Below are 22,890 nucleotides of genomic sequence, written 5' to 3' on the forward strand. Positions count from 1 at the left end.
TGCATTCCAGACCATCGCCACTCTTGAGTAAAAAGGTTTTTCTTCAAATTCCCCCTTAAACCTCCCACCCCTCACTTTTAACTTGTGTCCCAAAGAACAAAGAACAATTCGGCACAGGAACAGGCCCTTCGGCCCTCCAAGCCCGCGCCGCTCCCCGGTCCAGGATTGAATCATGAATCCAGGATCCCCGCCCAATTTTCCAGCCTATCTACATACCAATATCCTATCCACCGAGCTGTCCCTCACAGCTACGATGCTTTGTTCATTACAACCTATTAACTTACCCCCACCCCCCCATTCCAGACCATGTGATCTCCAGGGAGAGGCGAAAACCCAGAGTGAAAAACCCCAGGGCCAATATGGGGAAAAAAATCTGGGAAATTCCTCTCCGACCCCCTGAGGCGATCGAAACGAGTCCAGGAGATCACAATGGCCCCGATCGGAAAATGCTTCCCAACCCGAGTCATTTCCACTTCCATGAACACCATATGAATTCCCTGCCCCCGAGACAGGTTCCCAACTATCCGCAGTCTCACTCTGTACTGGCACCAGCAAGATGATCATAGAATGAAGCCTTGAAACGAGAAACCAGGAACAATTAGCCCGCGCCGCTCCCTGGTCCAAACTAGACCACTCTTTTGTATCCCTCCATTCCCACTCCGTTCATATAGCTGTCTAGATAAGTCTTAAACGTTCCCAGTGTGTCCGCCTCCACCACCTTGCCCGGCAACACATTCCAGGCCCCCACGACCCTCTGTGTGAAATATGTCCTTCTGATATCTGTGTTAAACCTCCCCCCCTTCACCTTGAACCTATGACCCCTCGTGAGCGTCACCACCGACCCGGGGAAAAGCTTCCCACCGTTCACCCTATCTATGCCTTTCATAATTTTATACACCTCTATTAAGTCTCCCCTCATCCTCCGTCTTTCCAAGGAGAACAACCCCAGTTTCCCCAATCTCTCCTCATAACCAAGCCCCTCCATACCAGGCAACATCCTGGTAAACCTCCTCTGTACTCTCTCCAAAGCCTCCACGTCCTTCTGGTAGTGTGGCGACCAGAACTGGACGCAGTATTCCAAATGCGGCCGAACCAACGTTCTATACATCTGCAACATCAGACCCCAACTTTTATACTCTATGCCCCGTCCTATAAAGGCAAGCATGCCATATGCCTTCTTCACCACCTTCTCCACCTGTGACGTCACCTTCAAAGATCTGTGGACTTGCACACCCAGGTCCCTCTGTGTCTCTACACCCTTTATGGTTCTTCCATTTATCGTGTAGCTCCTCCCTACATTATTCCCACCAAAATGCATCACTTCGCATTTATCAGGATTGAACTCCATCTGCCATTTCCTTGCCCAAATTTCCAGCCTATCTATATCCTTCTGTAGCCTCTGACAATGTTCCTCACTATCTGCAAGTCCTGCCAGTTTTGTGTCGTCCGCAAACTTACTGATCACCCCAGTTACTCCTTCTTCCAGATCATTTATATAAATCACAAACAGCAGAGGTCCCAATACAGAGCCCTGCGGTACACCACTAGTCACAGGCCTCCAGCCGGAAAAAGACCCTTCCACTACCACCCTCTGTCTTCTATGACCAAGCCAGTTCTCCACCCATCTAGCCACCTCCCCCTTTATCCCATGGGATCTAACCTTTTTCACTAGCCTACCATGAGGGACTTTGTCAAATGCTTTACTAAAGTCCATATAGACAACATCCACGGCCCTTCCTTCGTCAACCATTTTGGTCACTTCTTCAAAAAACACCACCAGGTTCGTGAGGCATGACCTCCCTCTCACAAAACCATGTTGACTATCGTTAATGAGTTTATTCCTTTCTAAATGCGCATACATCCTATCTTTAAGAATCTTCTCCAACAACTTCCCCACCACGGACGTCAAGCTCACCGGCCTATAATTACCCGGGTTATCCTTCCTACCCTTCTTAAATAACGGGACCACATTGGCTATCCTCCAATCCTCTGGGACCTCACCTGTGTCCAGTGACGAGACAAAGATTTGCGTCAGAGGCCCAACGATTTCACCTCTCGTCTCCCTGAGCAGCCTTGGATAGATTCCATCAGGCCCTGGGGATTTGTCAGTCTTTATATTCTCTAACAAACCTAACACTTCCTCCTTTGTAATGGAGATTTTCTCCAACGGTTCAACACTCCCCTCCGAGACACTCCCAGTCAACACATCCCTCTCCTTAGTGAATACCGACGCAAAGTATTCATTTAGGATCTCCCCTACCTCTTTGGGCTCCAAGCATAAGTCCCCACTTTTGTCCCTGAGAGGTCCGATTTTTTCCCTAACAACCCTTTTGTTCCTAACGTATGAATAAAATGCCTTGGGATTCTCCTTAATCCTGTCTGCCAAGAACATTTCGTGACCCCTTTTTGCTCTTCTAATTCCCCGTTTGAGTATTTTCCTACTTTCATTATACTCCTCCAGAGCTCCCTCCGTTTTTAGCTGCTTGGACCTAACATACGCCTCTCTTTTCCTTTTGACCAGTCCCTCAATTTCCCTGGTTATCCACGGTTCTCTAATCCTACCCTTCCTATCCTTTTTTACAGGCACATGCTTGTCCTGTAGCCCTAACAACCGTATCCTTAAAAGACTGCCACATACCAGATGTGGATTTACCCTCAAACAGCCTCTCCCAATCAAGAGCTGCCAATTTCTGCCTGATCCCAATAAAGTTAGCCTTCCCCCAATCCAACACCTTACCCTTGGGACACCACTCATCCTTTTCCATCACTATCCTAAAGCTAACAGAATTGTGGTCACTATTTGCCACATGTTCCCCAACCAAAACTTTGAAGACCTGACCGGGCTCATTCCCCAGCACCAGGTCCAGTATAGCCCCCTCTCTAGTTGGGCTGTCCACATATTGTTCCAACGAACCCTCCTGTACACATTTTACAAATGCCTCACCATCCAGAGTCCCTGCCCTCAGCGATTTCCAGTCTATACCAGGGAAATTGAAGTCTCCCACTACAACAACCCTATATTTCCTGCACCTATCCAGTATCTCCTGACATATCCATTCTTCCACTTCCCTTGGGCTGTTGGGGGGCCTGTAGTACACCCCCAACATAGTGACTGCGCCTTTCCTGTTTCTAAGCTCCACCCAGAGTGACTCGCTACACGACTCCTCCGAATTGTCCTCCCTCTGCACCGCTGTAATATGCTCTCCAACCAATACCGCTACTCCCCCACCTCTTTTGGCCCCTCCTCTGTCTCGCCTAAAACACTTGTACCCTGGAATATTCAGCTGCCAGTCCTGTCCCTCTTTCAACCAAGTCTCTGTCACCGCAACCACATCCAAATTCCTCGTGCGCATTAAGGCCCCAAGTTCGTCTGTTTTACCTGCTACGCTCCTTGCATTGAAGTATAAGCACTCCAGACCCCCAGGCTCAGTGAGGTCGTCCTCCCCCAGAGTGCTCTTCTTCTTTGCCAGCCTTGTCCCAGCCCCAAGCTCGTCCCCAGCCACCACACTTATAGACCTAATAGTTTGATCCCCACCCCCCTGCCATACTAGTTTAAACCCCCCCGAACTGCATTAGCAAAGCTCCCAGCCAGGATATTTGTGCCCTTCCAACTTAGTTGTGACCCCTCCCTCTTGTACAGGTGCCATCCTCTCCTGAAAACCTCCCATTGGTCTATGAAAATAAAGCCCTCCCTCCTGGACCAGTCCTTTAGCCAGGCATTCATTTGAACCAACTCCCTATTCTTATCCTCACTGGCACGAGGCATTGGGAGCAGCCCAGAGATGGCCACCCTAGTGACCCTACTTTTTAACCTATTTCCCAACTCCCTGAATTGCTCTCTTAGGACCCCCCTACTCTTCCTATCTACGTCATTTCCACCAATGTGTATAATGACATCCGTTTCTTTATCTTCCCCTTTTAAAATGCCTCCTATCCGCTCGGAGACATCCGTGACCCCAGCACCAGGTAGGCAGACTACCATCCTGGAGTCCTGTTCGCCCCCACAGAATCGCCTGTCTGTCCCTCTAACTGACGCACCCCCCACCACTATCGCTCTCCTAACCCCTCTCTTCCCTTTCCGGGCCACAGAGCCTGACTGTGTGCCAGTGACCTGGTCACTGTGTCTTACCCCTGGAGAGGCACACTCCTCCACACTATCTAAAACAATGTACCTGTTTTGGAATGGGACAACCACAGGTGACCCTTCTTCTAACTGTCCACTCCCCTCCCCTCTCACACCTGTCACCAAGCCCTTCCTATTTTGAGACACCTCTGGAGACCTCCCTTGTACTTTACCCTTCTGCCCTTTACTCCTCCTAACTGTGACCCACGTGTCATTCTCCCGATGCCCCGGTGTAACTAGTTGCCTATAACTGCTGTCAATTTTTCTCCCATTTTCCCTGACTAGGCTAAGGTCAGCGATCTGCAGCTCCAGTTCCCTAACACGGTCCCTCAAGAGCTGCAGTTCCACGCACCTGGCACATATGTGAACCTCTGGGAAGCTCGGTGTTTGCAGGAACTCCCACATCCCACATCGGAAGCACTGAACTGGCCGATCACTCATACCTGCCCTTATCCTTTATAGGGTTGGGTAAAAAATAACTAGCCTTGTAACTGACCCTTCAACTGCTCCCTATCCACCCTGTTCGTGCCCCTCATAATCTTGAACACCTCAATCAGGTCGCCCCTCAATCTTCTCTGCTCCAGAGAAAACAACTCAAGCCTATCCAACCTCTCTTCATAACTTCAATGTTCCATCCCAGGCAACATCCTGGTGAATCTCCTCTGCACCTCCTCCAGTGCGTTCACCTGCTTCCTATAATGTGGCGACCAGAACTGCACACAGTATTCCAGCTCTGGCCTTACCAAAGTTCTGTACAACTCCTAGTCATAGAGGTTTACAGCATGGAAACAGGCCCTTTGGCCCAACTTGTCCATGCTGCCCTTTTTCTAAAAACCCCTAAGCTAGTCCCAATTACCCGTATTTGGCCCATATCCCTCTATTCACATCTTACCCATAGAACCATAGAAAATTACAGCTCAGAAACAGGCCTTTTGGCCCTTCTTGTCTGTGCCGAACCATTTTTTTGCCGAGTCCCACTGACCTGCACTTGGGCCATATCCCTCCACACCCCTCTCATCCATGAACCCGTCCAAGTTTTTCTTAAATGTTAAAAGTGACCCCGCATTTACCACTTTATCCAGCAGCTCATTCCACACCCACCATTCTCTGCGTGAAGAAGCCCCCCCTAATATTCCCTTTAAACATTTCTCCTTTCACCCTTAACCCATGCCCTCTGGTTTTTTTCTCCCCTAGCCTCAGCGGAAAAAGCCTGCTTGCATTCACTCTATCTATACCCATCAAAATCTTATACACCTCTATCAAATCTCCCCTCAATCTTCTACGCTCCAGGGAATAAAGTCCCAACCTATTCAATCTCTCTCTGTAACTCAGCTTCTCAAGTCCCGGCAACATCCCTGTGAACCTTCTCTGCTCTCTTTCAACCTTATTTACATCCTTCCTGTAACTAGGTGACCAAAACTGTACACAATACTCTAAATTCGGCCTCACCAATGCCTTGTATAACCTTACCATAACACTCCAACTTTTATACTCGATACTCCGATTTATAAAGGCCAATGTACCAAAGGCACTCTTTACGACCCTATCCACCTGTGACGTCACTTTTAGGGAATTCTATACCTGTATTCCCAGATCCCTCTGTTCAACTGCACTCTTCAGAGTCCTACCATTTACACTGTACGTTCTACTTTGGTTTGTCCTTCCAATGTGCAATATCTCACACTTGTCTGCGTTAAATTCCATTTGCCATTTTTCAGCCCATTTTTCTAGTTGGTCCAAATCCCTCTGCAAGCTTTGAAAACCTTCCTCACTGTCCACTACACCTCCAATCTTTGTATCATCAGCAAACTTGCTGATCCAATTTACCACATTATCATGCAGATCATTGATATAGATGACAAACAACAATGGACCCAACACCGATCCCTGCGGCACACCACTAGTCACAGGCCTCCACTCAGAGAAGCAATCCTCCACAACCACTCTCTGGCTTCTTCCATTGAAAGAGTTCCAACGCTGTGGCGTGTTGGAACAACAGTTCCAACGCGCCACAGCGAAAAACCGCACCGACCTCCTCAGAAGACAAACACGGGACACAGTGGACAGAGTACCCTTCGTCGTCCAGTACTTTCCCGGAGCGGAGAAGCTACGGCATCTCCTCCGGAGCCTTCAACATGTCATTGATGAAGACGAACATCTCGCCAAGGCCATCCCCACACCCCCACTTCTTGCCTTCAAACAACCGCACAACCTCAAACAGACCATTGTCCGCAGCAAACTACCCAGCCTTCAGGAGAACAGTGACCATGACACCACACAACCCTGCCACAGCAACCTCTGCAAGACGTGCCGGATCATCGACACAGATGCCATCATCTCACGTGAGAACACCATCCACCAGGTACACGGTACATACTCTTGCAACTCGGCCAACGTTGTCTACCTGATACGCTGCAAGAAAGGATGTCCCGAGGCATGGTACATTGGGGAAACTATGCAGACGCTGCGACAACGGATGAATGAACACCGCTCGACAATCACCAGGCAAGACTGTTCTCTTCCTGTTGGGGAGCACTTCAGCGGTCACGGGCATTCGGCCTCTGATATTCGGGTAAGCGTTCTCCAAGGCGGCCTTCGCGACACACGATGGCGCAGAGTCGCTGAGCAGAAACTGATAGCCAAGTTCCGCACACACGAGGACGGCCTCAACCGGGATATTGGGTTCATGTCCCACTATTTGTAACCCCCACAGAGTTTCACTGGCTGTCTTGTCTGGAGACAATACACATCATTTTAGCCTGTCTTGATGCTCTCTCCACTCATGCTGTTTTGTTTCTTAAAGACTTGATTAGTTGTAAGTATTCGCATTCCAACCATTATTCATGTAAATTGAGTTTGTGTCTTTATATGCTCTGTTTGTGAACAGAATTCCCACTCACCTGAAGAAGGGGCTTGCAGCTCCGAAAGCTTGTGTGGCTTTTGCTACCAAATAAACCTGTTGGACTTTAACCTGGTGTTGTTAAACTTCTTACTGTGTTTACCCCAGTCCAACGCCGGCATCTCCACATCACGTTCTTCCATTGAGCCAGTGTCTAAGCCAATTTACTACCTCCCCATGTATACCTAGCGACTGAACCTTCCTAACTAACCTCCCATGAGGGACCTTGTCAAAGGCCTTGCTGAAATCCAGGTAGACAACATCCACCGCCTTCCCTTCATCCACTTTCCTGGTAACCTCCTCGAAAAACTCTAATAGATTGGTCAAACATGACCTACCACGCACAAAGCCATGTTGACTCTCCCTAATAAGTCCCTGTCTGTCCAAATATTTGTAGATCCTATCCCTTATCACACCTTCCAATAACTTGCCCACCACCGACGTCACACTTACTGGCCTATAATTTCCCGGATTTCTTTTGGAACCTTTTTTAAACAACGGAACAACATGAGCCACCCTCCAATCGCCCTCCCCCGTGAATACTGACATTTTAAATATGTCTGCCAGGGCCTCTGCAAGTTCAACACTAGCTTCCCTCGAGGTCCGTGGAAATACCCTGTCTGGTCCTGGGGATTTATCCGCTCTGATTTGCTTCACGATAGCGAGCATCTCCTCCCCTTTAATCTGTAAAGGTTCCATGATCTCCCTACCTGTTTGCCCTATTTCCGTAGATTCCATGCCCGTTTCCTCCGTAAATACGGATGCAAAAAAAAACCATTTAGTATCTCCCCCATCTCTTTTGGTTCCATACACAGTCTACCACTCTGGTCTTCAAGAGGACCAATTTTATCCCTCACTATCCTTTTGCTCCTAACATACCTATAGAAGCTCTTTGGATTTTCCTTCACTCTGTCTGCCAAAGCAACCTCATGTCTTCTTTTAGCCCTCCTGATTTCCCTCTTAAGTAGCTTCTTGCACTTTTTATACTCCTCGAGCATCTGATCTGTTCCTTGCTGCCTGTACATTTCATACAACTCTCTCTTCCTCTTAATCAGTGTTACAATCTCTCTCGAGAACCAAGGTTCCTTATTCCTATTTACTTTGCCTTTAATCCTGACAGGAACATACAAACTCTGCACTCTCAAAATTTCTCCTTTGAAGGCCTCCCACTTTCCATTTACATCCTTACCAGAGAACAGCCTGTGCCAATCCACACTTCCCAGATCCCTTCTCATTTCATCAAATTTGACCTTTTTCCAGTTCAGAACTTCAACCCGAGGACCAGATCTATCCTTATCCATGATCAGGTTGAAACTAATGGCATTATGATCACTGGATCCAAAGTGTTCCCTCACACTCACATCCATCACCTGCCCTAACTCATTTCCCAATAGGAGATCCAATATCGCATCCTCTCTCGTTGGCACCTCTATATACTGATGTAGAAAATTCTCCTGAACACATTTTACAAACTCTACCCCGTCTAATCCTTTAACAGTATGCGAGTCCCAATCTATATGTGGAGAATTAAAATCTCCTCCTATCACAACTTTGTGTTTCTTGCAGTTGTCAGCTATCTCTCCGCTGATTTGCTCCTCCAATTCTCGCTGACTATTGGGTGGTCTATAATACAAGCCCATTAATGTGGTCATACCTTTCCTGTTTCTCAGCTCCACCCATAGGGCCTCTGTAGACAAGCTCCCTAATCTATCCTGCCTGAGTACCGCTGTAACATTTTCCCTGACCAACAATGCCACCCCCCCACCTTTTATCCCTCTGCCTCTATCCCGATTGAAACATTGGAACCCTGGAACATTGAGCTGCCAGTCCTGCCCCTCCTGTAGCCAAGTTTCACTAATGGAACTAGTTTCCCACGTAACTGTCTAAATGCTTTTTAAAAGATAAAATTGTTCCCGCCTCTACTACTACCTCTGGCAACTTGTTCCAGACACTCACCGCCCTCTGAAAAAATTGTCCCTCTGGACACTTTTGTATCTCTCCCCTCTCTCCTTAAACCTATGGCCTCTAGTTTTAGACTCCCCTACCTTTGGGAAAAAATATTGACTGTCTAGCTGATCTATGCCCCTCATTATTTTATAGATCTCTATAAGATCACCCCTCAGCCGTCTATGCTCCAGAGGAAAAAGTCCCAGTCTATCAAGCCTCCCCTTATAATTCAAACCATCAAGTCCCACTAGCATCCTAGTAAATTTTTTCTGCACTCTTTCTAGTTTAATAATATCCTTTCTATAATAGGGTGACCAGAACTGTACACAGTATTCCAAGTGTGGCCGTACCAATGTCTTGTACAACTTTAACAAGACGTCCCAACTCCTGTATTCAATGTTCTGATCAATGAAACCAAGCATGCTGAATGCCTTCTTCACCACTCTGTCCACCTGTCAATGACTTTCAAGGAGCTATGAACCTGTACCTCTAGATCTTTGTTCTGGAACTCTCCCCAATGCCCTACCATTATCTGAGTAAGTCCTGAGTAAGTTCAATCTACCAAAGTGCATCACCTCTCATTTATCTAAATTAAACTCAATTTGCCATTCGTCAGCCCACTGGCCCAATTGATCAAGACTCCATTGCAATCCAAGATAACCTTCACTGTCCACTATGCCACCAATCTTGGTGTGATCTGCAAACTTACTAACCATGCCCCTTATATTCTCATCCAAATCATTAATATAAATGACAAATAACACTGGACCCAGCATCGATCCCTGAGGCACACCGCTGGTCACAGGTCTCCAGTTTGAAAAACAACCCTCTACAACCACCCTCTGGCTTCTCCATTATGACCTCTCTGCTTTTGTAATCTATACCTCGATTGATGAAGGCGAGTGTGCCATATGCCTTTTTCACCATCCTATTAACCTGCCTTTCTGCCTTCAGAGATCTACGAACAAATGCACCAAGGTCCCTTTGTTCTTTGGAACTTCCCAGTATCTCACCTTTCATAGTATACTTCTTTGTCAAATTACTCCTTCCACAGTGCATCACCTCACACTTTTCAGAGTTAAATTCCATCTGCCACTTATCTGCCCATTTGAGCATCTCGTCTATATTTTCCTGTAACCCAAGACACTCAACCTCACTGTTAACCACCCAACCACTCTTGTGTCATCGGCAAACTTACTGATCCTATCCCCCCACATAGTCATCTATGTCATTTATATAAATGACGAACAATAGGGGGCCCAGCACGGATCCCTGTGGTACGGCACTGGTCACTGGCATCCAGTCACTAAAGCAGCCGTCTGTCACCGCCCTCTGTCTCCTACCGCTAAGCCAATTATGAATCCACCTTATAAGATCACCCTGTATCCCATGTGCATTAGCCTTCTTAATAAGTCTCCCATGTGAGACTTTGTCAAAGGCTTTGCCAAAATCCATGTAAACTACATCAACCGCACTACCCTCATCCACACACTTGGTTACATGCTCAAAAAATTCAATCAGATTTGTTAGGCATGACCTCCCTCTGACAAAACCATGCTGAATATCCCTGATCAAATCTTGCCTCTCTAAATGGAGATAGATTCTCCTTCAGAATCTTCTCCAGAAGTTTCCTGACCATAGATGTGAGACTCACTGGTCTGTAGTTCCCTGGCTTGTCTCTACAACCTTTCTTAAATAGTGGGACCACATTAATTATTCTCCTCTGGCATCTCCCTGGTGGCCAGGGAGGAATTAAACATTTCGGTCAGAGCCCCTGCAATTTCCTCCCTTGCCTTCCACAACAGCCTGGGGCACAATTCATCCGGACCTGGAGATTTGTCCACTTTTAAGCCCGCTAATACCTCCAATCCCTTATCACCCCCTATGATACTTTTATTTAGAGCCTCACAGTCTCACTCCCCGAGTTCCATAACTACCTTCTCACTCTCGGGTGAAGACAGATGTAAAATATTAACTTAACACCCTACCAATGTCCTTTGCCTCCACCCATAGATTTCTCCTTGGTCCCTAATGGGCCCTACTCTTTCCCTGGTCTTCTTCTTCCCATTGATATACTTAGAACATAGAACAGTACAGCACAGAACAGGCCCTTCGGCCCACGATGTTGTGCCGAGTTTTGTCTGAAACTTATAGAATATCTTAGGATTTTTCCTACTTTTACCAGCCAGAGCTTTCTCATATCCCCTCTTTGCTCTCCTAATTGATTTCTTAAGCCCCATCCTGCACTTTCTGTACTGCACTAATTCCTCTGCAGACTTCCTCACCTTATACATTAAAAGCCTCTCTTTTCCTTCTCAGTGTGTCCTGAGTGCCTCTGGTCATCCATGGTTCTCTGGGATTGTTACACCTTCTTATTACCCTATAGGGAGCATGTTCACCTGCACCCTCCCCATTTCATCTTTGAACACCCTCCACAGCTCTTCTGTAGATTTCCCCACAAGTAACTCGTTCCAGTTTACCTTGGCCAGATCCTGCCTAATTTTGTTAAAATCTATTCTTTCCGCCAATCCAAAATCTTTTTTTGTAACTTGTCAATTTATTTGTCCATAACAAATTTGAATTGAACCATGTTGTGGTCGCAATCACCAAAATGCTCCTCCATCGACAAATCAACCACCTGCCTGGTTTCATTCCCCAGAATTAGGCCCAGCACAGCTCCTTTCCTTGTTGGATCATCATCTACATGTCGACCTAAGAAGTTTTCCTGTACACATTTTAAGAACTTTAATCCATCTAAGCCCTTAACATGATGGCTATCCCAATTAATGTTGGGAAAGTTGAAATCACCTAATATAATTACCCTCATTTTTACACCCCTCTGCGAATTGCGCACACATTTGCTCTTCAATTTCCCACTGACTATCTGGGGATATATAATAAACACCTAGCAATGTAGCTGTCCCTTTTTTATTCCTAAGCTTCATTTGATGCCTCCTCCAAGATATCATCTCCCACTGCGAAGTGATGCATTTTGGAAGAAATAATGTAGGGAGGAGTTATACAATAAATGGCAGAGTCATCAGGAGTATAGAAACACAGAGGGACCTAGGTGTGCAAGTCCACAAATCCTTGAAGGTGGCAACACAGGTGGAGAAGGTGGTGAAGAAGGCATATGGTATGCTTGCCTTTATAGGACGGGGTATAGAGTATAAAAGCTGGAGTCTGATGATGCAGCTGTATAGAACGCTGGTTAGGCCACATTTGGAGTACTGCGTCCAGTTCTGGTTGTCGCACTACCAGAAGGACGTGGAGGCGTTAGAGAGAGTGCAGAGAAGGTTTACCAGGATGTTGCCTGGTATGGAGGGTCTTAGCTATGAGGAGAGATTGGGTAGACTGGGGTTGTTCTCCTTGGAAAGACGGAGAATGAGGGGAGATCTAATAGAGGTGTACAAGATGATGAAGGGTATAGATAGGGTGAACGGTGGGAAGCTTTTTCCCAGGTCGGAGGTGACGATCACGAGGGGTCACGGGCTCAAGGTGAGAGGGGCGAAGTATAACTCGGATATCAGAGGGGCGTTTTTTACACAGAGGGTGGTGGGGGCCTGGAATGCGCTGCCAAGTAGGGTGGTGGAGGCAGGCACACTGACATCGTTTAAGACTTACCTGGATAGTCACATGAGCCGCCTGGGAATGGAGGGATACAAACGATTGGTCTAGTTGGACCAAGGAGCGGCACAGGCTTGGAGGACCGAAGGGCCTGTTTCCTGTGCTGTACTGTTCTTCTTTGCAGTAACTGCCTCCTTAACTAATAATGCAATGCCTCCTCCTCTTTTACCCCTTCCTCTGTCTAGCCTGAAGATTCTATATCCCGGGACATTGAGCTGCCAATCCTCCTCTCTCTCTCTCTCTCTCCTCCTCTCTTCCTCTCTCTCTCTCTCCCCCCCCCCCCCCCCCCCCCCCAAACTCAATCACGTCTCTCTGATGGCTATTATATCATAATTACAAGTGTCAATCCTTGCCCTTAACTCATTCGTTTTACCTTTAATACTCCTGGCATTAAAGTCGAGGCCCTTCTGCCTTGTCTTACTCCCTTGAAACTTACTACCGCTGTATTCCTTCTGACCTGATTGCTTTTCTATGTCATACTGTGTCCCTATTCTGCTAACGGTCTGGGTCCCCTCCCCCTGCCAAACTAGTTTAAACTCTTCCCAACAACACTAGCAAATCCACCAGCAAGGATGTTGGTCCCACTCTGGTTCAGACTGTCCCGGTTGTACAGGTCCCACCTTTCCCAAAAATGGCCCCAATTGTCCAGGAATCTAAAACCTTCCCTCCTGCACCAACTCTTAAACCACGCGTTCATCTGTGCTATTCTCCTATTTCTGTATTCACTGGGAGTAATCCAGAGATTACAACCCAACATGCCAACTCATTACATTGATTGTGGGACAGTTTCAATTCCTTGTCTATACTTTGGTCAAATTCAGTCCATCTATTTGATGTCTATTCATGGCCTCATTTCAACATTGAATATCCAGCTGCAATTTCAGGTGCAGTAATTGGACATTCCTCATCCCCTATTTGTTTTGTGTAGATTGCACCATAAGCTCTGAGTGCTCATACAGATAACATGCCAATGTATCAGCCAATACATGAGAATACATGCCAATGTATTCTCTTTTGAACTGCGATATTCCGAGTCCACCATTGCATCCTTGATACTGCTATTGTCAGTATTGTGGACTTTGGTGCCGGAATAGCTACTATGGGTTTATGATCTGTAGCTTGCATGATGTTTGCAGAATGCCTGCAGAATCAAAACGTTTCACTAGTTTTTGTTGCACTTTCCTTTCCCTCTGCGCATGGTTGCATTCACTCTTGATCAGTGTTTGTGATGCATATGCTGTTGGATTTCTCTTGACCATCATCCATGACATGAGTGATTCATTGCTCCAACTCCAAAGCTTGAAGCATCATTTGATTTGATTTATTATTGTCACATGTATTAACATACAGTGAAAAGTATTGTTTCTTGCGCGCTATACAGACAAAGCATACCGTTCATAGAGAAGGAAACAAGAGAGTGCAGAATGTAGTGTTACAGTTATAGCTAGGGTGTAGAGAAAGATCAACTTAATGCAAGGTAAGTCCATTCAAAAGTCTGACAGCAGCAGGGAAGAAGCTGTTCTTGAGTCTGTTGGTATGTGACATCAGATTTTTGTATCTTTTTCCCGACGGAAGAAGGTGGAAGAGAGAATGTCCAGGGTGCATGGGGTCCTTAATTATGCTGGGAAGTATAGACAGAGTCAGTGGATGGGAGGCTGGTTTGCGTGATGGATTGGACTACATTCACGACCTTTTGTAGTTCCTTGCAGTCTTGGGCAGAGCAGGAGCCATACCAAGCTGTGATACAAGCAGAAAGAATGCTTTATATCATAGAAATCATAGAAACCCTACAGTGCAGAAGGAGGCCATTCGGCCCATCGAGTCTGCACCGACCACAATCCCACCCAGGCCCTACCCCCACATATTTACCCGCTAATCCCTCTAACCTACGCATCTCAGGACTCTGAGGGGCAATTTTTAACCTGGCCAATCAACCTAACCCGCACATCTTTGGACTGTGGGAGGAAACCGGAGCACCCGGAGGAAACCCACGCAGACACGAGGAGAATGTGCAAACTCCACACAGACAGTGACCCAAGCTGGGAATCGAACCCAGGTCCCTGGAGCTGTGAAGCAGCAGTGCTAACCACTGTGCTACTGTGCATCTATAAAAGTTGTAAAAGCACCACACATGCTTTAGGTTTTGATTTGGGTCATAATAAGTAAGAAGTGCTCTACTCGTCATCTTCTCTTGTATGCAACAAGAACATCCAATGTTTTAGACCATTCCCATTTCACATTTTTCATCAACTCGTGGTGGAACTAACACAGCTGCCAGCTCAGGCAGAAATTGCAAGTAGTATTGAACCAGATGTTAGCCCCTTTTCATTGATTTTTCAGTCCATGGTACACTATTTCAGATTGTATGAAGGCACATTTGCTCCGTTTCAACTTTACATTGTGATCATTCAGCCTTTTGACACTTCATCCAACTGTTGAAGATTCTCTCCTTTGTTGTGGGTGCAGTCAGCACAGCCTCCTGATTGCACAGTTTGAGAGCATAAAATGATGCGATAATCTTAAACCAAGAATATTTGGTTAAAATGTGACACCCATTAGGAAAATTCTTTTTCAACCTGTGAATATGCATTCTCCCAGTTGAGAAGTGGAACTGATTTTTGGCACAAAGTCCTGATTACAACATGAATTTTATAAACTGTATAATATTGTAGTTTTGTAAGCCTAATTTAATTAATAAGCTATTTAATGCTTTTTCAATTGTATTTTTATAAGGTTGATTTTCCAGTCCTCATAAATCAGAAATTATTAAAAGCGGCAATGAAGCATATTGAAGTCCTATCAAAAGCAAGACAAAAAGGTATTAAAAGTACATCAATGTCTGAATAATTCTTCTCAGCTAGAAAAATAGTTTGTAATTCCATGTATTACCATGTACGATACCAATATAGAAGTTGTACTGCATTAATAAGATAGATCTTTGTTATTATTTATTAATTGGTTGTTAGTTAACCGATTACTACTCCTTTTGTACCATGTTCCATTGGTGTAACTATTTTTGTTAAGATTGCAAAATTGCTATTTTCGCTGATGCAGTATATTTTTCGCTGATGCAGTCCAAAGATGTGTGGGTTAGGTTGATTGGCCAGGTTAAAAAAATTGCCCCTTAGAGTCCTGGGATGCGTAGGTTAGAGGGATTAGCGGGTAAAATATGTGGGGGTAGGGCCTGGGTGGGATTGTGGTCGGTGCAGACTCGATGGGCCGAATGGCCTCCTTCTGCACTGTAGGGTTTCTATGATTCTATGATCTGTAATACTTTGTAGACTGTGGTCTAATTCTGGGTTGAGTGGATGGTTTTTAATCTTGCAATCGAATTAGAGATAATCCTGTTACTCCACACCTGTTATGTGATGGACCTAGTATTAGTGCATTTCTAATAACTTTATTATTTAGTGTTGAAGAATGGGGTACTGTGCTCTCCATCTCCTAGAAGTGTCATTATCAAGCACCAAGTGAGGTGTGGTAGCGTAAGAGCTCACTCTTCACAGCCTCGACAAGGTGCCTCATCTCCAACTTCAGAACTTCTTTCTGAACTGTTGTGACACTTCCACTTCTTATCCCAGTTGTCCTGTGGAATATCTAACTGAGGTCACCAGGTTAATTCTAAAATTGTTATGATTTCCTTTGAGGAACTAGTAATATATATATATGTGTATATATATAGAATGACCCACAAATGAGGAACTTATAAACAAGGTTTCACTTTTTGTAGTCTTTACTTTTACATAAGTTAGAATCAACGCAAATTAAACACAAATTAACAAGCAAATGATACTTCAAACAAAAAGGTTGTTTTCACTTAAATAGTCAAAACAGCAAGGATGCACAAGCACCTGCACCATTCCCTGCAGACATGTGGCACCACAAGCAGTTCCAAAGTTCTCTAACATGCTTTTGGTACTTAGGATATCTTTCTTTCCTACTTAATACCGCTGTGTTTGATCTGAGGTTCTCTGAATTTGTTCTCACTTGAACAGCACACTCCTGTAGAATCTCCTTGGCTAGTTGCACAACAGTCTTGATGGGCACAGATTCTCCAGAGACTTCTTTATCTGACCCCTTTAGTAAACTCCATCTGGTTGGTTCTGGCAAAATCCAGAAGGAAATCTGTTGTTCTGTAGTTAATCTGGCTAATATGTGACTCCTGATACAGAACATAGAACATTACAGCGCAGTATAGGCCCATCGGCCCTCAATGTTGCGCCCATCTAACCTACACTATTCCAATATCATCCATATGTTTATCCAATGACCCTTTAAATGCCCTTAATGTTGACGAGTCCACTACTCTGACAATCACATTTTAATTTGATGTTTTTAAGTTTCCTTTGTACTTTGATTTCTGTTCGGGCTGCTCCCCCTCCTTTTGGGGAGCTGCCCCTTTTACTTTGTCCTGACTTAATCTGAGTTTGTTTATTTGGTTTGACCTAAAAAGAGGGCAGGGCAATCCACGCCCTTACTACTCTCTGAGTAAAGAACCTACCTCTGACATCTGTCCTATATCTATCGACCCTCAATTTAAAGCTATGTCCCCTCATGCTCGCCATCACCATCCGAGGAAAAAGGCTCTCGCTGTCCACCCTATCTAATCCTCTGATCATCTTGTATGCCTCTATTAAGTCACCTCTTAACCACCACCTCTCTTAACGTAAACAGCCTCAAGTCACTCAGCCTTTCCTCAGAAGACCTTTCCACCATACTGGGCAACATCCTGGTAAATCTCCTCTGCACCCTTTCCAATGCTTCCACATCCTTCCTATAATGCGGTGACCAGAACTGTATGCAATATTCCAAGTGCGGCCGCACCAGAGTTTTGTCCAGCTGCAACATGACATCATGGCTCCGAAACTCAATCCCTCTACCAATAAAAGTTAACACACTGTACGCCTTCTTAACAACCCTATCAACCTGGGTACCAACTTTCAGGGATCTATGCACATAGACACCGAGATCTCTCTGCTCATCCACACTATCAAGTATCTTACCATTAGCCCAGTACTCTGTATTCTTGTTACTCCTTCCAAAGTGAATCACCTCATACTTTTCCGCATTAAACTCCATTTGCTACCTCTCAGCCCAGCTCTGAAGCTTATCTATGTCCCTCTGTAACCTGCAACATCCTTCCGCACTGTTCACAACTCCACCGACTTTAGTGTCATCCGCAAATTTACTAACCCAGCCTTCTACGCCCTCATCCAGGTCATTTATAAAAATGACAAACAGCAGTGGCCCCAAAACAGATCCTTGTGGTGCACCACTAGTAACTGAACTCCAGAATGAACATTTCCCATCAACCACCACCCTCTGTCTTCTTACAGCTGGCCAATTTCTGATCCAAACCGCAAAATCACCCTCAATCCCATGCCTCCGTATTTTCTGCAATAGCCTACCATGGGGAACCTTATCAAATGCTTTACTGAAATCCATATACACCACATCAACTGCTTTACCCTCATCCACCTCTTTGGTCACCTTCTCAAAGAACTCAATAAGGTTTGTGAGGCACGACCTACCTTTCACAAAACCGTGTTGACTATCCCTAATCAAATTGTTCCTTTCTAGATGATTATAAATCCTATCTCTTATAATCCTTTCCAAAACTTTGCCCACAACAGAAGTAAGGCTCACTGGTCTATAATTACCAGGGTTGTCTCTACTCCTCTTCTTGAACAAGGGGACAACATTTGCTATCCTCCAGTCTTCTGGCACTATTCCTGTAGACAATGACGACATAAAGATCAAAGCCAAAGGCTCTGCAATCTCCTCCCTAGCTTCCCAGAGAATCCTAGGATAAATCCCATCCGGCCCAGGGGACTTATCTATTTTCACACTTTCCAGAAGAGCAACATGGTTGACTATTAACCACCTAGCACACTACTTGATTTTTTACAACAGTTTAACCCAATTATAAAATAAAAAAAGACACCGACCAATGCCCCTCATTCAAAAATGACAAAGGCACACGCAGCTTAGTCAACCCTGCAAAGTCGTCTTCAACATAAACACATATCGAATATGAATAAGAATATGCCATTTGGTCACTCCATCGTGCTTAGCTAGTCAATAAGATCATGCTTACCCACCTCAGCTACACCTTCTTGTACAATCCTCATTTTCCTTGGTTCTCTCAGAATCCAAAGGATTTGCGGCCTGCTGTGCCCAGTGACTGGTCACCTGCACTTGATGATCAGGTATCCAGATCTTTGGGGTCAAGAATTCCAAAGGTTCCACAACCCTTTAAGTGAAGAATTTTATCGCAGTCCTAAAAGACGGTGGCACAGTGGTTCACTGCTGCCTCTCAGTGCCAGGCAGCTGGGTTCAATTGCTGGCTTGGTTACTATCTGTGTGGAGTCTGCACATTCTCCCTGTGTCTGTGTGGGTTTCCTCCGGGTGCTCTGGTACCCTCCCACAGTCCAAAGATGTGCGGGTTAAGTGCATTGGCCATGTTAAATTGGCCCTAGTTTCGGGGGGATTAGCAGGGTAAATATGTGGGGCTAATGGGATAGGGTGGGCTTGTTATCGGTCCAGGCTCAATGGGCCGAATGGCCGCCTCCTGTACTGTAGGTATTCTATGATTCTGTGTTGCCTAGTTTACCACTTAACTTTGTTTTACTAACAACCATGGTCACTTGAGAATTGCTGAAAAAAGAGAAATGCTTTTGCAACTTTCTTTCTTGCATTTTTCAGGACAAAGGCACGAATGCCAAATTTCAAAGGGAGCAGAAGAAAAGGGTGCTGATTGGTTGAGGGTTGCCATTAGTAATACACCAGGAAGCTTTTGCTTTTGCTTTTGTTTAATTAAAACAAAGATCAATGCTTGGGCATTTTCCTTTTGCCTGCGTAGGACTGGTCCCTGCATATATGTAGCCTCTTGCCAGCATAAATGGACCACATCATGAGCCTGGCTGATGATCATAAATTGGTTGTTAGTATAATTTGTAGCACACTTGGGATTGTTCACCAAGTGCTATCTAACTGTGGAATCACATCTAACGTTAGACATTATGTTCTGAAGTTTGTATGCATGGGTTGCATGAGTATGGTCAGTACTCTATCTATTCTCCATCAAATGCTTGCCTAGCTTCCTGTTAAATGCATCTATACTATTCACTTCAACCACTTCCTGTGGTAGCAAGTTCCACAGTCTCAATTTGGGTAAAGAAATTCCTTCTGAATTTCCTATTAATAGTCTGCAGTTATGCTCTTCCCCACAAGTGGAAACATTCTCTCTCTCTCCACTCTATCAAACCTTTAAAAAATGTTTAAAGACCTCTATTAGAACATACATCAGCCTTTACCTCTTCACGATCACTCGTTCCTCCATCTTTTTCCAATACAGTGACCAGAATTGCATGCAGTACTCTGTGTAGTCTGAACGGGGTTTGATATAGGATTAGCACAACTTTCCAATCCTAACCCTCTGGAAATAAAGTCTAGTTAGTTTTATGCATTGCTAACTTGTGGCACAACTTTTAGTGATTGTTATATTTGTAATCTTGCGATTCCTTTGTTCCTCAGCCCTTTGTCCCTCAACCCCATCTAGACTTCCACCTTCCAAGCAATGTGACCTACCTGTTCTTCCTGTCAAAATGTACTGCCTCACAATTTGTCCATTCTGCAATAGTTATTAATGTCCTCTTGTAATTTGTTGCAGTCCTCCTCCGTATCGACCATTCCCCTCCAATTTGGTGTTATCTGTGAATTTAGAAATTGTGATTTTGATTCCAAAGTTCAAATTGTTAATGTAAATTGTGAGCAGTAGTGGTCTCAGTTTGTGGAACGTTCCACCTTCTGCTACTCTGAATAGCTACCCTTTACTCCCAGACTCTGCTTTCTATCTTGAAGCCAGCTAGTAACCTGCACTCTGACTTCACATTTTCTGACCTTATTCATGAGGCTTTTGAAAATACATCTACTGAAATATCATTGCTTATACTCTCTGCTATCTCCTCAAAAAATTCAATAAGGTTGGTCCTTTTCCTTTTTGAAACTCATGGTGACTTCATTGTTACATTTTTCTCCCAGATGTTGATCTTTTCTTTTCTCTCTTTTAGTAGAGGTTCCATTATTTTCCCAAGCACTGATTTTAAGATGACTGGTGTGTAATTCCCTGGGCATATCTGTCCCCTCAACTGCAGGAAGTATGTCTAATTGCCAGTCCTATGATGCTGCACATTTTTCTAATGAATTATTAAATAGATATAGTAATGCCTCTGTCCTAAATTATTTTTAAATGCTTGGATGCTCTTTGAGTTTGATTAATTTATATTGTCCATTTTATATTTCGAAAGCACTTTTCTCATTGCCTATCTCATCCTTCAAGATCATGCTTACCTGTTCTATCTCTCTGGTAAATACCAAAGCAGAATAATTATTTGGTATTTGTGTCATCTCTCTATTGTTACCTGTGGTATTATCCTGTCTGTCTCTTAATGGCTCTTATCCTATTTCAGTCATCCTTTTTTATTGATTTGCTTTTAAAATATTTAACCATTTTGTTTTATGTTCCTTGAACTATTGAACTTCATAGTTCCTCTTTGTCTTCCTAATATTATTTTTACTTCTCACAGAATATATTTTTCCTATGTATAAATGCTGATGAGGCCACAGTTGGAATACTGTGTGCAGTTCTGGCCGCTACACTATAGAAAGGAAGTGATTGCACTAGAAAAGGTGCAGAGGAGATTCTCCAGGATGTTACCTGGGCTGGAGCATTTCGGCTTTCAAGAGAGACTGGATAGGCTGGGGCTGTTTTTCTTGGAGTAGAGAAGATCTGAGGGGGGAACTTAATTGAGGTATATAAAATAATGAGGGTCACAGGATGGATAGGAAGGAACTTTTCCCTTCAGCAGAGGGATCAATAGCCAGGGGGCATAGATTTAAGCTAAGGGGCAGGACATTTATAGGAGATGAGGAAAAACCTTTTCACACGGTGGTGGGAATCTGGAACTCACTGCCTGAAAGGGTGGTAGAGGCAGGTGGATGAACACTTGAAATGCCATTGTATACAAGGCTATGAGCCAACTGCTGGAAAATGGGTTTAGAATAGAACGTAAGAACTAGGAGCAGGAATAGGCCATCTGGCCCTTCGAGCCTGCTCCGCCATTCAATAAGATCATGGCTGATCTTTTCGTGGACTCAACTCCACTTATCTGCCCACGCACCATAACCTTTAGTTCCTTTACTGTTCAAAAATCTATCTATCTTTGCCTTAAAACATTCAACGAGGTAGCCTTAATTGCTTCACTGGGCAGGGAATTCCACAGATTCACAACTCTTTGGGTGAAGAAGTTCCTCCTCAACTCAGTCCTAAATCTGCTCCCCCTTTTTTTTTTGAGGCTATGCCCCCTAGTTCTAGTTTCACCTGTCAGTGGAAACAACTTCCCTGCTTCTATCTTATCTATTCCCTTCATAATCTTCTATGTTTCTGTAAGATCCTCCCTCATTCTTCCAAATTCCAGTGAGTATCGTCCCAGTCTACTCAGTCTCTCCTCATAAGCCAACCCTCTCAACTCTGGAATCAACCTAGTGAATCTCCTCTGCACCCCCTCCAGTGCCAGTGCATCCTTTCTCAAATTAGGAGACCAAAACTGTACACAGTACTCCAGGTGTGGCCTCACCAGCATCTTATACGGCTGCAACATAAACTCCCTGTTTTTAAACTCCATCCCTGTAGCAATGAAGGACAAACTTCCATTTGCTGCCTTAATTACCTGCTAGCTTGGAAACCAACTTTTTATGATTCATGCATAAGGGCATTCAGGTCCCTCTGCACAATACCATGCTGCAATTTTTTATTATTTAAATAATAGTCCATTTTGCTGTCATTACTACCAAAATGGATGACCTCACATTTATCGACATTGTAGTCCATCTGCCAGACCCTTGCCCACTCAAACTATCTATAATCCCTCTGCAGACGTTCAGCGTCCTCTGTACACTTTGCTCTACCACTCATCTTAGTGTCATCTGCGAACGTTGACACACTTTTTACACTTGGTCCCCAACTCCAAATCATCTTTGTAAATTGTAAACAATTGCAGTCCCAACACTAATCCCTGAGGCACATCACTAGACACTGATTGCCAACCAGAAAAACAGCCATTTATCCCCACTCTTTGCTTTCTGTTCGTTAACCAATCCTCTATCCATAATAATACATTACCTGTAACGCCAGGCACGTTTTATCTTATGCAGCAACCTTTTGTGTGGCACTTTGTCGAATGCCTTCTGGAACATAACATAAGAAATAGGAGCAGGAGTAGGCCATCTAGCC

At 44.8% G+C, this 22,890-nt stretch overlaps 1 protein-coding gene across 7 annotated transcripts in view; it reads left to right on the forward strand.

Annotated features, from left to right (window-relative positions):
- Positions 1-22,890, forward strand: part of snx14 (sorting nexin 14) — a 175,243-nt gene that overhangs the window by 39,319 nt on the left and 113,034 nt on the right. For all 7 annotated transcript variants that reach the window (XM_078230055.1, XM_078230061.1, XM_078230059.1 and 4 more), the window contains exon 7: positions 15,330-15,414. In XM_078230055.1, coding sequence (XP_078086181.1) covers positions 15,330-15,414 — 85 coding nt within the window. The remainder of the gene's footprint in view (positions 1-15,329; positions 15,415-22,890) is intronic.

Source organism: Mustelus asterias, chromosome 15 (genome assembly GCF_964213995.1).
Source record: "Mustelus asterias chromosome 15, sMusAst1.hap1.1, whole genome shotgun sequence".
Lineage (NCBI taxonomy): Eukaryota > Metazoa > Chordata > Chondrichthyes > Carcharhiniformes > Triakidae > Mustelus > Mustelus asterias.